We start from the raw sequence: 14,152 nt of genomic DNA on the forward strand, positions 1-14,152 counted from the left end.
CGTCAGAGGCCTAGATTATACACCTGTTTGTAACAGGATGAAGGCAGAAGCTCTGAACCTTAGACTTAAACTTAAGGAAATGTTTAGCAAGTGCTACATACTTGATCTCATACATAATACACAACTATATTGTCAATTCAGATGCCTATTCTGAAATATACAAAAGCATCTGCAAACTTACAAGTAAAAGAGGGCTACTAAAACACAGAACTATAAACCAAAACAAAACTACAAAAATCTTAACTTTGTGCTTCTAGGAAGGCATGGAAGGCCATCTGGGCATCTTTGTTATTGTCTTTGTCGTCTTCCTTGGTGTCATTGTCGTCATCATTATCAAACACGAAGGCAGCTGTCACTGGGGACTGCATGTCGCTCACGCTACACCTTAGCAGCTCCATCGGCAAATCAAAGAAGAGGTTCGCAGATTCTCCCTCCTCATTCTCCAAGGATGAGGCCCAAGACCCACACTCAAACTTCTCCAATGAGACTCTCCTCGATATTGCCATTGGTTCGCTCTTGCACGATGCTTGTGTCATTGTTGATGCTGTTGAGATGGATCTTACAGTTTTGCCCTTCCCTCTGGGAAGGAAAAGGCACAACTTGCCGCATTTAAATTTTTCCTCCGAAAAATTTGGGTCTCTACTTTTGCTCTTCTTCATCGTACTGCTATGGCGATCTACATTGCCAGGTCCAAGTGGTGGCTTGGAAAAGCCACTGTGTTTATTACTATTATTATTGTTATTATTATTACCACTACTGCTCTGATCTTTTCCCGAGTTGTGGCTTGATTTCTCAAGCCAGAGATCAAAATCATCTACAGGACCGCTTGTTCTCCCTTCACCAAGAGACTTGCTCTTCCGCGTGTTAGCCTCCACCATAGCAAGGTGCGTATCATCCATCACAGACTGCATTCTCGAGAGATTATTTCGAGGAGCAGTAGCAGCCTGTTGGCTATGATTCTTTTGATACTTCTTATATAAACTTTCTGGGGAAGAGGAGTTGGAGCCTGGAAGACTCGAGCTCACAAACTTGAGCTTTGGTGGTGGTGAAGGAGACGGTGGAGCATTAGGGCCCAAATTCTGATTAGTAGGAGGAGAAACCAGTCTAAAGCTGGCTTGCCTAATAGTGTTTGACCCTTGCAATGAAATAGGGTCAACCGAGATCTGTTTCTCCCTTTCCGAGCTATCCCTTGTAAGGACAGCTCTGGGGGGCTCAATAGCAAAGAACTCAGCTCCCTTCTCATTATCAATAGTCATAAAGATACCGGCCTCATCATCACTGAAGTTGCTGCCATTAGAGTACCGAGCACTATCGCCTTTAGAGGATGTGCCCATTACAGACGAAGGTGAAGGATGCATTTTTTGTGTATGTTATAATTTGTACTTCGTATATAAAATAAAACTCATAAAGTATGATTGATTGAAATTTGAATAAATGCAAGACAAATAAGAGTATGTATGCAATGAATATATAAACAAGAACGTGCATGGCATATATTTTCATTGCTAAGATAGTGATTTCCATGTCTTTGCCGGCTAATAAAAAATAGGTTGACATGAAATGTATTCCCAGATTTATTCTTCATTAGATGAGGTCAACTACTACTTTGTTTAGTTAATAAATTAATCAATTTTGTTTACCTTTGCTGGTAATTACATTAACAATTTAATTAATTAAATAAATTTGTACACCTTTGCCGGTAATCACAGTAAGAAAATAATCAAATAGTTTTGTTAACTTTTCCTTTTCCAACACAAGTTCTGATTTGCAGCTATTTCATACATACCAGGGAGGCAGGGACTAGATAAAATTACACTTAATCAGAAGAGAGTCCAGATGCTTTGTAGCGAATGTTGTTATATAAGGCTTTTGTTGCTGAATTAGTACTTCTAAGCTCAAAGCTGAGCCTGGCTGCTGGTAAAACAGACTAGGAGATCCCTGCAGTACTGATATTGCATCTGTTGGCTTGTTTAAGTTTAACCGAGGCCTGTCTTTGATTATTGTTTGACGATTTGTAGGCAGTGCGTGCAGCCGGGATAGAATGATTGTAATTTTAGACTAAAGAGTTATGAACTTAAGCAATGTATTCCTGAGTCCTGACTAGCTAAATTAATACATTTGTGGATAGTAGTTTTCAATAGATGATAGACCAGAAGATTTCACAATTCTTGCTGTCATGTTTCCCTTAGCAGTTTACACTATGTCATTTGCTAAGTTACACATTCATGCTAGCTTCAAAAGCCCTTATAAGTTTTCAAGAACTTGATATTCTATTACAAACATGAGAGATGACTTCAGTGAATGTCAGCTAGCTTAGTTGTTTAAAGTTTTACAGGTAACACTCAAGACTTCATATCAATTTCACTACAATAAAAACACGCAAATGGATACAAAATACAATATCTGCATCCATGAGCACCATACAAGTTAAAGCAAGCTCAAAAAGAAGTAAAATCAAATGTTCCAAATAACAGATGTTAATGCTTTTTCCTACAATTAATCAAAAGCACATTAAATATATGACTTACTGATTTACAAGTCACTCACAATATCTGTGTACACATCTCTGTCACAGCTGACAATATATATGCTTTAGTCATTGCTCCTTTCATTTTTTTTTTTTCTGATTATTGCTTGCTCAGTTTTCCAAAAACTTTTTTAGCAATTCCTTGTCTGCATCATCGATATTTGGATCAGTGAGTAGGCCTACAAATGACGATATAGTGTGATTATCAGCAGCAAACTCTTTGTTTCTCATTAAGCTGATAAGCTCTAAAGCTCTCCTAAGATCCTTTCCATCTATAAATCCTCTAATGATTGTATTGAAAGTGCGTTCATTTGGAAAGAAACCATTGTCTTCCATATTTTTAAAATATTCATCGGCTTTTGCTAGCAACCCCTCTTTACAAAACCCTTTTATCATTATGGTGTAAGCACACACATCATGCAGCCCTTTATTTGTGAGAAAGGAGAAGATGTCAACCGCTTCTCTAAGGCGATTAGCTTCACACAAACTATCCATCAGGATATTGTATGTAATAATATCAGGGACCACTCCAGTATTCCCCATTTCCTTCATTGTTGCTATTGCCTCGTCAATTTGTGCATTCTTGCACATGCCATCAAGCAATGAATTCCAAGTGATTAAATCTGGTTTTAGTCCGTGAGCTTCCATTTCCTTAAAAAACTGGTGTGCAAGCTTGAGCTGATTATCTTTGCACAAGGCATCTATAAGAGTGTTGTTCGTGATAACATTGGGGTTTACTTCTTTAAAATTCAACTCCTGGAGGAGACCAAGAGCTCTTTCAATCCTTTTAGACTTGCAATATCCATTGATTAAGCTGTTGTAAGTAACTAAATCAGGTTCGCAACCATTTTCAACTATTAAATCCATAAGCTTTTCTGCCTCATCCATCTCACCCCGTAAACAATATCCATCTAACAGAGCGCTGTAAGTGATGATATTGGGAACCAATCCAATCTCAGTCATGTATTCAAATATGTCTAGTGCTTCACCAACCTTGCCATCTTTACAATACATATCAATCAACGTGTTGTAGGTCTCAATGTCAGGAGTTATGTTGTTCCCCAACATCTCAGTCAGCATTTCTTGGGCCTCTTTCTGTTGCCCCAAAGTGCACATACCTCGAATTAAGGTATTAAAGGTGACAACATCAGGGGAAATTCCCTTGACTTTCATCTCCTTGAAAAGGCGGAGAGCCTGAGGTAATAACTGGTGTTTACAGAGACTATCAATGATGGTGTTATAAATGACAACATCGGGCATAAAATGGCCATAAGACTCCATATTTCTGAGGAGTTTGAGAGCACCGGCATTATCACCGGACCTACATAGACCTTTGAAGATAGAACCATAGGTGATTAATGTGGGTTGGTAGCCAAGCTTGAGAATTTTATCCAATAAAGGAACAGCTTTGTCCAAGTGATGAGTATGAACGAAGCCGTTAATGAGGGTATTAAAGGTGACAATGTTAGGTTGAAAACCAAGTTTAATAATGTTGGCGAGAACAGAGAAGCCGAAATCAACAAAGTTCAAACGACAGTAGCAATTAGCAAGGATGGTAAGGGAGTAAATATTTGGACGAAGACCTAAGAAATGGAGCTGCCTAGAAAGAGAAATGACAGTGGAGAAAGGGGGGTTGGGTTTAATCTTAGACATGGCACTCAATAACATACAGAAATCAATGATAGATGGAAGAGGTCGCATCGATATCATATGGTGGAAATGGGAAAGGGGGGTTTCAACATTAGTAAACCCTAATTTGGATTGTTGTCTAACAAATTTCAGAAACAATTTGGGGTCATCATCATCAACAGCAAGAAATTTAGAGCAATTGGAGTAATAACGAAATCCAAGTAGAGAGGTGAAGACATTATAATAAGAATTGCAGGGAAGAAGAATACCGGATTTTGTCGCCATCTTCATTGCTCAACTCAGAGACAGAGTATCTGGAAGACTGGGGAATTCCTCACTTTCTGACTACAAGTTAGGAGTTTTTAGGAATTGTAGCCTTATTTCGGGTATGTTTCTCCATTGTAAAAAAAAACAAATAATAAGTAATAGTTATAATACTTCCTCCGTTTTTTTTAATTGCCACAGTTTTATTTTCACAGTCTCCTAAAAAAAATTTAAAGGTAAGAGAAAAGGAGAGAAAAATAAAAGGGACTCGTGTGAGTAGTAGAGAGAGAGAAAAAAAATGTCAAAAATGAAAATTGTTGCAACTATTGAAGAATTTCCAAAATAGAAAAGTGTAGCAACAAAACAAGAAAACGAAGAAAGTACAAAAAAAACGGTTACAATCATCTAAGATCAACGACTAGTTCACTCCATTTCCTCACAGTTTTTTATCCGATTTGAGAGTGAGGGGGAAGGATAAGGGATCCCTGCTAGACCCGTCAATTTTCGACTTGACCTGTAAACCCGACCCGTTTTGTGGGTCTTGAACAAAATTTTTTGAGCTGTAACTCGATTTAACCCGAACCTTTTTAAACCGTAAATTTGCGAATCAAACCCGACTCATCAACCCAACCATATGGGTTTATTTTTTTAAGAAATACATCTACATCTATATCTATATCTATATCTATATCTATACTTAGTATTTAAAAACACAAACCACACATTACTCATATGCCACATGTCACCACAAATCGCTCATATGCCACATACCACCTTCAAAGTGGAGGGGTGGCTGCAAGGTGGTTGAACGGTGGCTAAAACCCAACCTAACGGAAACAGTAACGGCCTTAGTCTTTGGTAGTGAAAAATATATTTTAGGGATTTAAGTGGTAGCAAAATATTTTTTTTTTTTTAAAAACGGGTAGCAAATGTGATATAGGGTGATTTCAGCGGTAGCTAATGTCAAATTTTCCATTTTATTATTATTTTTGACGAGCTAGGAATAAATGTACTTTGTTGAATCGGACCATTGGTGATGATTTAAATTATGTAGCAAGCATGTAATGGCTAAAAATAATATTAGTGAGAATATTTGATTACAAAAACGTGGGTAAAAAGGCAAAGTAAGCTTACAAAATCAAAAACTTCTAAAAATTAGCCAAAAAAATTGTTCTAAACCCATTAAGGTTGACCCGAACTCGAAACTTGGGTTAGGGTTGAACATTTCTAGACCCGAAGTGACCTGAATCGAAATAACTCGTGACCCAGAGTGACTTGACCTGATTGACAGGTCTAATCCTTTTCCTTAAAATGTTTGGAGTAGGGATTGAACACCCAATTTCAAGGCTGAAAGGTGCAACCTATCCCATTGAAAAAGACAACTTAAAAAGAAAAGAACATATCCATAGCACGTGATACGTAGCAACTATTTACTATTTTTAACACATGTTAGTTGCACAATATAAAACGATGGTAGTAATTTCTTTAGTCCCAACTGGTTTTTGAGTAGTTGTAATGACTACTTATCAAAGTTATCATTATCTTTCAAAACTACAAAATTCACCCTATAAGAAGTGATGGCTACTTTATCTGTCATTTACGACTTTACGAGTATTGTGTATCTCGTTTAATTTTTCACAATATTAAAAAATAAAAATGTTTCCAATTCTATATGCATAGTTATTTGGTTTTTTTTTTTTTTTTTTTTTTTTTTTTGGGTACACATGGTAACATATCTAATTAAATCTCACTTGACTATATACTTAGATGATTGAGTAATTGTGGTAAACATTTTTGCACTTTGATCCCAAAAAATATAATGGGCAAAAAAAAAAAAAAAAAAGAGGAAATAGTTAGCAACTTGGCATTCACTTGGTGGAATTGGAGCTACCTCAGAGATTGTGGAATCAATAATGAATCCTACTTGAATTATATTTCTTCCATTTCATAGTAATGTTCTCATTTGGAATCTTTTGACTATATTAAAATGAGACGAAATCTTCTAAATTACTTCCTCCGTTCTTTATTACTTGACCCGCTTTGACTTTTACACTATTCACCATCCCTCCTTTGACCGTCTTTTGTGAATAATATGTAAGGAAAAATATATTCATGCATGATTTTTTTGGATTCGTTTCAATAAGTACTATCATAATATATAACTTTTATAATTTTTACTTATGGAGAATTTAAATTATTGATCGTTAAATTTTTGCATTGGCAAGCGTGATAAAAGAAACATGTCAAGTAAAAAAGAACAGAGGAAGTACAAGTTAAAGGGTAACTAGTTATTGCACAGGTTGGAAAAACGAGACATGATAAATAAACAATCACAAAGAAATATTTTATCAAAGTTCTTAAAAATCATGAATCTACCATTCATCAATAAGTTAATAACTATATAGTCCGTATTAGAAAACACACCAACATTAACACATATCATTTCATGGCGTATCAATTTTTTACTTTATTTGTTTGATAACATTATGGAAAAAAATTGACAGAAATGTAAATAACATTAATAATAGAAAATCAATACTCCATAGCAAATTAGCAAGAGGCTATTTTGAATATAAAATTGTCCTTTTGACAATCTTTTCTACTTTCTATACTAGATTTACACTAAAAAGTCATGATATCATATTTCAAATGAAACATTCTCTAACAAAAATTTTGACCATTAACACAATAAAGAAACCACGACTATTTTTAACATTGAAAAAAAAAAATATTCCGCATATTTTTACACTACATTTAAAATAAAAAAAATCAACACCAGTTAACAAATTCTGTCCTCAAATCTATTATTGCCCCCCACCCCCCCAACACTAAACTTCACCGCACCAAAATCTAAACCATCACCACGTTCCCTCACACCTCACCACATCACTTAAGTACTTAACACCCACAAACCATAAACCATCATCAGTCACCCACTTGCGCACCGCCACAGTCCACAGCTCTCCTAAGCTACAAGGCTACACCCACTTTCCAGTTACCACCATTTAAAATACAAATATAACAAAGGAAATCCTTCTCAAATCATGAGCTTAACTTTTAACAACTCATAAACTGAGTTAATGACTAGTGTCCAAACCCAAGTATGACTCGCTGACTTTGGACTCCAAGCCCAGACAGCAAAGATGAATGGCTGGCAGATGTTGCTCCGGAGTTCACTCAAGTGCACCCTATTTTAATTTGACTTTCTACTCATATGATGGCTTAACTACTGCTATGTGTGGCTGATGCAAAGGGAAATTAGTTTTGGATAATCAACGACAGAAGAGCTTTGGAAATTTAGGAGAAAGAGCATCCTGCTGAGTTGTAAAAAATGACAATTGCGCTATATGGCCTATATCCTAAAGAGAGGAAGGTTATTTTGGAGTATGGATACTTACATGTTAACTTCTCAGCAAGTTTCCCCTAAAACTCGTATTGGCTAGTAAAATCAACGTACACAAGATAGTTTTTAAATTGTAGAGATTCAGTCAATATAAGCTTCAGCAAGTGACTCCTCAGAAATCTCAGCCTCAGGTTGTTATGAAAAACTATATACTACAAAAATGACATCTCCCCATCAAGTGCACTGGACTCGTCAGATGAATCCACCTACTAATTGGTCAGCAGGTAGTGGAGGTGTTATTAGAGATTAGGAGTTAGGAGAAGAATCTTGTTGGTAATTTATGAAGTCAGAAGGAAGTTCCACGCAGACAAAGCAGAGTAACAATTTGCCATTGTCAACATTAATTTTGATCATAACTTGGCAAAAGGTAGAACATGGTTTCTCGCTGAAAAAACGGAGCAAGATTAACAAGATGGTCAAGTTCTGATATTTTGCAACTACGGAGTATAAAATAATGCAGAACATGGTAGTAAAAACTGGCAAACTATCTATCACCCAAACTTCAAATTAAGCAATGACATTCCTTCAGCAATTTTATTAAATGATTGACTAATTTCAAGATTGAAGAGAAATAAAGTAACAAATACATCACTAGAAATCTAGAATCATCAAAACCATACAATCATTTATCAATGATTTGTCAGCAATTGAAAAGAAAAAAAAAACACTCATTAGTCTCATACGTCATAAAAGAATTTAAAATGCAATCAACTGCAGCAAACAAAGAAAAGCAAAATTTTCTCTATTCCTTATATTCATTACAAACATATAGCAAGTTCAAAATTTAGTAGCAAAACTTTCAGTAGGAGATCAATGAGAACGTCTGATAGCTGCAGCATCTTTTAATGGACAGTCAATCAAAATCCATACACTAGGATATTGTAAACACTAAACAACAATACAGGAAAACTCTTGATCGAGCATTCTCCATCACTATTGACATTAGAAATAAAATTGCTCCATAAGGTTTTGCATTTCCACATAACTCATCTATCATAGAAATATAGAATCACAAGTAAAAGAAAATTTACAGATTAATGCACATTTGCTTCCATGAGAACCATTCAAGTAAAAGCAAGCCCGAGAAGAATTAAAAACAAATGTTCCAAATCACAGGGGTTTAGGTGTTTTCCTACAATCAATCAAAAGTTACACATAAAACATGACTTACTGATTCATAATGTTACTCATAACGTCTGTTCTGATCTCTGTCACAATCGTGTTTGCATTGCTCCTTCCTAAATGTTTGTTCCCCGGCCCATCTCTGTCACAACTGATAGTTTTCTCCTAATTATCACTCACTTAACTCTAGCTCAAATAACTTTTTCAGCAAGTTCTTGTCTTCATCACCAACAGTTGGATCAGCGAGTAAGCCCACAAATGATGATATAGTGTGATTATCAGCAGCAAACTCTTTGTCTCTCATTAAGGTGACAAGCTCTAAAGCTCTCCTAACATCTTTTCCATCTATAAATCCTCTAATAATTGTATTGAAGGTACATTCATTTGGAAAGCATCCATTGTCCTCCATATTCTTCAACAGTTCATCGGCTTTAGCTAGCAACCCTTCTTTACAAAACCCTTTTATCATTATGGTGTAAGCATGCACATTATGCAGCCCTTTAGGTGTGAGAAAAGAGAATATATCCTCTGCTTCTCTAAGGCGAGTAGCTTCACACAGACCATCTATTAGGATACAGTATGTAACAATATTAGGGACCACTCCAGTATTCTCCATTTGCTTCAGTGTTGCGATTGCCTCATCTATTTGTCCATTCCTACACATGCCGTTAAGCAATGAGCTCCAAGTAACTACATTTGGCTTTAGTCCATGTGCTTCCATTTCCTTTAAAAATTGGTGTGCACGCTTGAGCTGATTGTCTTTGCACAAAGCATCTATAAGAGTGTTGTACGTGATAACATTAGGCGTAAATCCATTGTAATACATCTCTTGGAGCACACCAAGAGCTTTGTCAATCTTTTTAGACTTGCTATAGCCATTGATTAAGCAGTTGTAAGTAATTACATTAGGTTTACAACCATTTTCAACCATCAAATCCATAAGGTTTTCTGCCTCATCCATCTCACCGCGTAAACAATATCCGTCTAACAGAGCACTGTAAGTGATGATATTGGGAACCAAACCTCTCTTAGTCATGTATTCAAATATGTCCCGTGCTTCACCAACCTTGCCATCTTTACAATACATATCAATCAACATGCTGTAGGTCTCAATGTTAGGAGTTATGTTGTTCCTCAACATCTCAGTGAGCATTTGTTGAGCCTCTTTCTGTTGTCCCAAAGTGCACATACCTCGAATTAAGGTATTAAAGGTGACAACATTAGGGGTAATTCCCTTGACTTTCATCTCCTTGAAAAGATGGAGAGCCTGAGGTAATAACTGGTCTTTACAGAGACTATGAATGATGGTGTTGTAAATGACAACATTGAGACCTACAGCATGTTGATTGATATGGGGGAGTCTGGGCGCCAGTGGAGATGGGGGACGGGGCCGCCGGCGCGGTAAAAAGGGATTATGGGCGCCGGTGGTGTATGGGGGTTGGGGTGGTGGGAGGGTGGTCGTGGGTTTGGGGTGTTTTTTTAAAAAAAAAATTCTTTTTTTTTTTATTTTTTTTTAATTTTAAAATATAATTTAATTAATTTTTAAACCAAAAAACCTAAGGTTAACCATTTTAATTATAAAAGTTAGCCATAAACCCAAAAAAATGACACTATATATAATTTTGCAAAACCATAGTGTCACTTAAGAGAGTTGGAAAAAAGTGTGTCTTCCACGTAGAAAAATAAAAACTTGGAGGCCACAATGTAGAATTTCCCAAAAATAAAAAATGGAACATACATATTGTAGGAGTAATTGTTTCACACCATCAAAGATAGGTGCCTATAATTGGCATAAAAATATATTTCAACCGTAATTTTATCTATAATAAAGCTGTCTGCACAATCACAACACTGGTTATGCACACCAATACACAAGAAATTGACATATGTTGTCATAATGCCAAGCAAGCAAGCAGACTATGTAAACATTCATCTAAACTAGACAACACATACACCTCGAATTCAGCTGAGAGAATAGCATCTAAACATGTAACTATGTAAGACAGGAAAAAGCTAGGGAAAAACCTACTCTATAAGGCCACTAGATGTACTGCGAGAGCCACTTGAAGCCCTCCCCATAGCCCATTTTCCTGACAATGCTGCACATGAATACCTCCATAGGCCTGACATTGGAGTCTGCTAGGTTAACCTTCCCCTTACCAGTGGTAAAGTTGGCCAGACCCAGATGATAACGCAACTCATCTTCAGAAGCTGCATAAGGTATGTCAATTTTGTTCCCTAAAATCAAGAAAGGAACATTGGCCAACGCTTCGTCAGATAGTAGAGCATCCAGCTCCTTCTTAGACTCAGCAAACCTCTCCTTGTCAAAAGCATCCACCAAATACACCACAGCATCCACCTTCAATTCCAAAACATGCATTAGTGGGCAAATAGCATGAATTAAACAAGTATGTGGATAAAAGTCATAAAACAGAATAAATCTCAGTAAGTTTGGGAATTGTCTGCAGATATAAATAAGGCGACTCTCAATAAAAGAGAGAAGTCCTACATATTACAAAATAGATCTGCATGACAATTTCTGCCTTCGATGATTCATATAGATGTTTGGGTCTATTTGAAATGATGAAAAAAGGCATTTTATTATAACTTTGAAAGAGCAAAGATATAAAAGCATAAATGAAGTTGACCACAAAGTGGCTGAAGAAGTTCTGAAAGGATGGGTCTACCCTTTTGAATGGTTATAATGGTACCAGTTTCTCAGTAATCACTAGGTCAATGCTGCATACAACTATCCTACTTGAATATCCCAGAAATGGTGGGAGCACATGAGATATTCTGAGGTAATGGTTTCATAATAGTAAGACTGACTGATGGCAATTGTATTCATTATACTAGGTAGTGAAAAGGTTCCTAATGCCCAAAGAGTTGCTATACACAAGTTAAGACTCAGAAGCAATGTACGGCTACCTGAATGAAGAATATGTTTACAGCATAACATGTACAAGAAAAGAAAATCTATGAAAAGATCACTCAAATGATCAAAATTAGAAGCTCATTAGGCTGAACCAATGTGGCTCAGGACCGGTGCTTAAAAATCACGGGTTGCTTGGCCCAAGAAACAAGTGAGACCTATAATTTGGGATAGCCAATGGGCCAGAAAGTTTGTTGTTTCAAAGAACAGTCTTCTCAATTGAAGGATCAAGCACACAATTTTAGCAATTAAATACTAAGCGATTATGCTACAAATAATAAACGAAATACATGTAGAACTTACATATGAAAATAACCAAAACAAATCCTATTAGAATGATATTGCTTATAACAACACGAAAAATCAGAGAATATTGGAACTGAATGAGTGAATGAGGCATATCCTTCCTTATTATACCTCGTCTTATATAATTTAACCAAAAGGAAGATTTGAATTTCATGCCACGAAAACAGTACATTGAGTACAATTGATATAACACAGTTATTTCAATGCAAATTTCAACAAAAGCTATCAATAATAATATTCAGTCAGATAAAAGAAAGATCAAAATCAATTGTCACACAAAATCCCAAAGCTCGTATAATAATTTTGGTAAAAGATATCCAGCACGCAATAGGAACTTCCAGGCCAGGAATATCCAGTTGGATGAAAAATTGACATATTGAAACACAGCAATAAAATCACCTGCTTAGATACTAGAGGTGCCATAGAAACCTCAGTGATATAGGCCTCCCATAATCACAAAAAATTAATACTTGGATATGAGAATATCAAGTGGCTCAAATGGTTTTTCACTTATCACTCAATCAGCTAGAATGCAACACAGAAAAACTTCACCTGCAACATGCCTTCCCTTTGATAAGAAACAAAAACTTACTATTACACATCGGAAGCTTCCAAGCCCTCACTAAAAGATCAACTAGCTCTGGACAGGACGACAGGCAGCAATTTAGCTACTTGGAAACAGACACTAACAAAGATAACAAAATTACAGGCCATAAAACAGATGTATCGCCAGGCAGCAATTTAGCTACTTGGAAACAGACACTAACAAAGATAACAAAATTACAGGCCATAAAACAGATGCATCGCTAAACAGACACCACAGGTACTCAGAGAGCTTACATTCAGGACAGACATTCAGCCTAAAAAATTGCTTATGTGTAACACCTGAATAATCCAGTAGATAGCAAAATTACAACGGGAGCAGAATTTGTCTCGAAAGTTACTATTAAAACACCTTGAACACTAAAGGCGCCATCAGCGTCCTCCCAATGACTCTATTGGCCCCCCATGAATCAGATAAACACTGAAACTGTTATCTGGGATTATGAAGGCCTAGTAAGTAGCTTCAATCAAGGAGACTGACAAAAACATCTATATAATCAAACAACTTGCACATAATTTCATTACTAGGCACAATTAGACTGACCAACAAAACACCCCAAAAATTTTCTACACATAACATGATCAATCAGTCACAATATGTAATTATTGAGCAAAATACACAAGAATTTAAATTTACTTTAGCATAGTAGTCTTTCCAAACCCGGCGAGCAATCTGATGCCCTCCCAAATCAAAGGCCTTGAACTTGATTTTACCAATACTCAGTTCTTCAGATGTTGGATACTGAGTTGGTTGATGTTGGACCAATCTCTGCAATCAATTAATCACCAGAAAAACAAAACCCAATTCAATTCACATAATATGCCAACAAAATTGTATAAATCCTATCTTAATATACTCATATAAATCAAAATTAGGGCCAAAAACCCTAATTTAAAATCAGACCAACAAAATTAATAATTCTCGCTCCTAATTCGCAAAATTAAACAGTTACAAACCTCATCTTTCAACATATGAAGCAAGGTGGTTTTTCCAGCATTATCGAGACCTAAGAACAAGATCTTTGCTTCCTTCTGCCATAATCCAAGTGAAGCAAGAACACCGTAAAACCAATCGACCAAAAACATTGTTTTTCGCGATTGAAGTTAGAAAAGCAACAGACAAAAGAATTGAAACGAAGAAACCTCGGGATTTCAGAAGTAGTTGAAGAAATCAAACAAGAATTTGACGTTAATTGGGGGGAGAGAAGATTCTAGACGCGACGAACAAACCCTAGAAGAAAAGAGAGAGAGAATGAGAAAACAAATGTACTGTATTATACTCGTATCTTCTATGTGAGTATGTGCCACACAAGTGACATAATTTCCCTTCATTTTTATTTTTATTTTCTACTTCTATGTTTTTAAT

General features: G+C 36.2%; 3 protein-coding genes and 1 non-coding gene across 4 annotated transcripts; all 4 read right to left on the reverse strand.

The window, feature by feature from the left end:
* Positions 1–239: 239 nt before the first annotated feature.
* On the reverse strand, positions 240–1,358 carry LOC145627546 (uncharacterized). Its single transcript, XM_081679922.1, has one exon. It carries the CDS (start codon positions 1,356–1,358, stop codon positions 240–242), a length of 1,119 nt encoding a protein of 372 aa, XP_081536048.1.
* A 926-nt stretch (positions 1,359–2,284) lies between these two features.
* Positions 2,285–4,557, reverse strand: LOC145626491 (uncharacterized). Its single transcript, XM_081678923.1, has one exon. It carries the CDS (start codon positions 4,445–4,447, stop codon positions 2,639–2,641), a length of 1,809 nt encoding a protein of 602 aa, XP_081535049.1. The 5' UTR covers positions 4,448–4,557; the 3' UTR covers positions 2,285–2,638.
* Positions 4,558–10,716: 6,159 nt separating this feature from the next.
* LOC145628761 (small COPII coat GTPase SAR1A) lies at positions 10,717–14,101 on the reverse strand. The gene is made up of 3 exons (XM_081681153.1): positions 13,744–14,101; positions 13,424–13,555; positions 10,717–11,304 (listed from the first exon to the last, which is right to left on the reverse strand). Exons 1-3 carry the CDS (start codon positions 13,870–13,872, stop codon positions 10,987–10,989), a joined length of 579 nt encoding a protein of 192 aa, XP_081537279.1. The 5' UTR covers positions 13,873–14,101; the 3' UTR covers positions 10,717–10,986.
* On the reverse strand, positions 13,110–13,227 carry LOC145629828 (small nucleolar RNA snoR83). Its single transcript, XR_014111961.1, has one exon. It is a non-coding gene; the product is annotated as a small nucleolar RNA snoR83 (small nucleolar RNA).
* Positions 14,102–14,152: the final 51 nt, after the last annotated feature.

The sequence above is a fragment of the Chenopodium album genome, chromosome 4, assembly GCF_948465745.1.
Source record: "Chenopodium album chromosome 4, dcCheAlbu1.1, whole genome shotgun sequence".
In the NCBI taxonomy this organism is placed as follows: Eukaryota; Viridiplantae; Streptophyta; class Magnoliopsida; order Caryophyllales; family Amaranthaceae; genus Chenopodium; species Chenopodium album.

Bases quoted from the DNA above. Each gene is read 5' to 3' on its own strand.
- LOC145627546 (XM_081679922.1), bottom strand. From the start codon at position 1,358: ATGCATCCTTCACCTTCGTCTGTAATGGGCACATCCTCTAAAGGCGAT.
- LOC145626491 (XM_081678923.1), bottom strand. From the start codon at position 4,447: ATGAAGATGGCGACAAAATCCGGTATTCTTCTTCCCTGCAATTCTTAT.
- LOC145628761 (XM_081681153.1), bottom strand. From the start codon at position 13,872: ATGTTTTTGGTCGATTGGTTTTACGGTGTTCTTGCTTCACTTGGATTA. The intron at 13,556-13,743 runs GTTTGTAACTGT...AATTGATTGCAG, and splicing joins TTCATATGTTGAAAGATGAG to AGATTGGTCCAACATCAACC. The intron at 11,305-13,423 runs GTAAATTTAAAT...TTGGAATTGAAG, and splicing joins GGAAAGACTACTATGCTAAA to GTGGATGCTGTGGTGTATTT.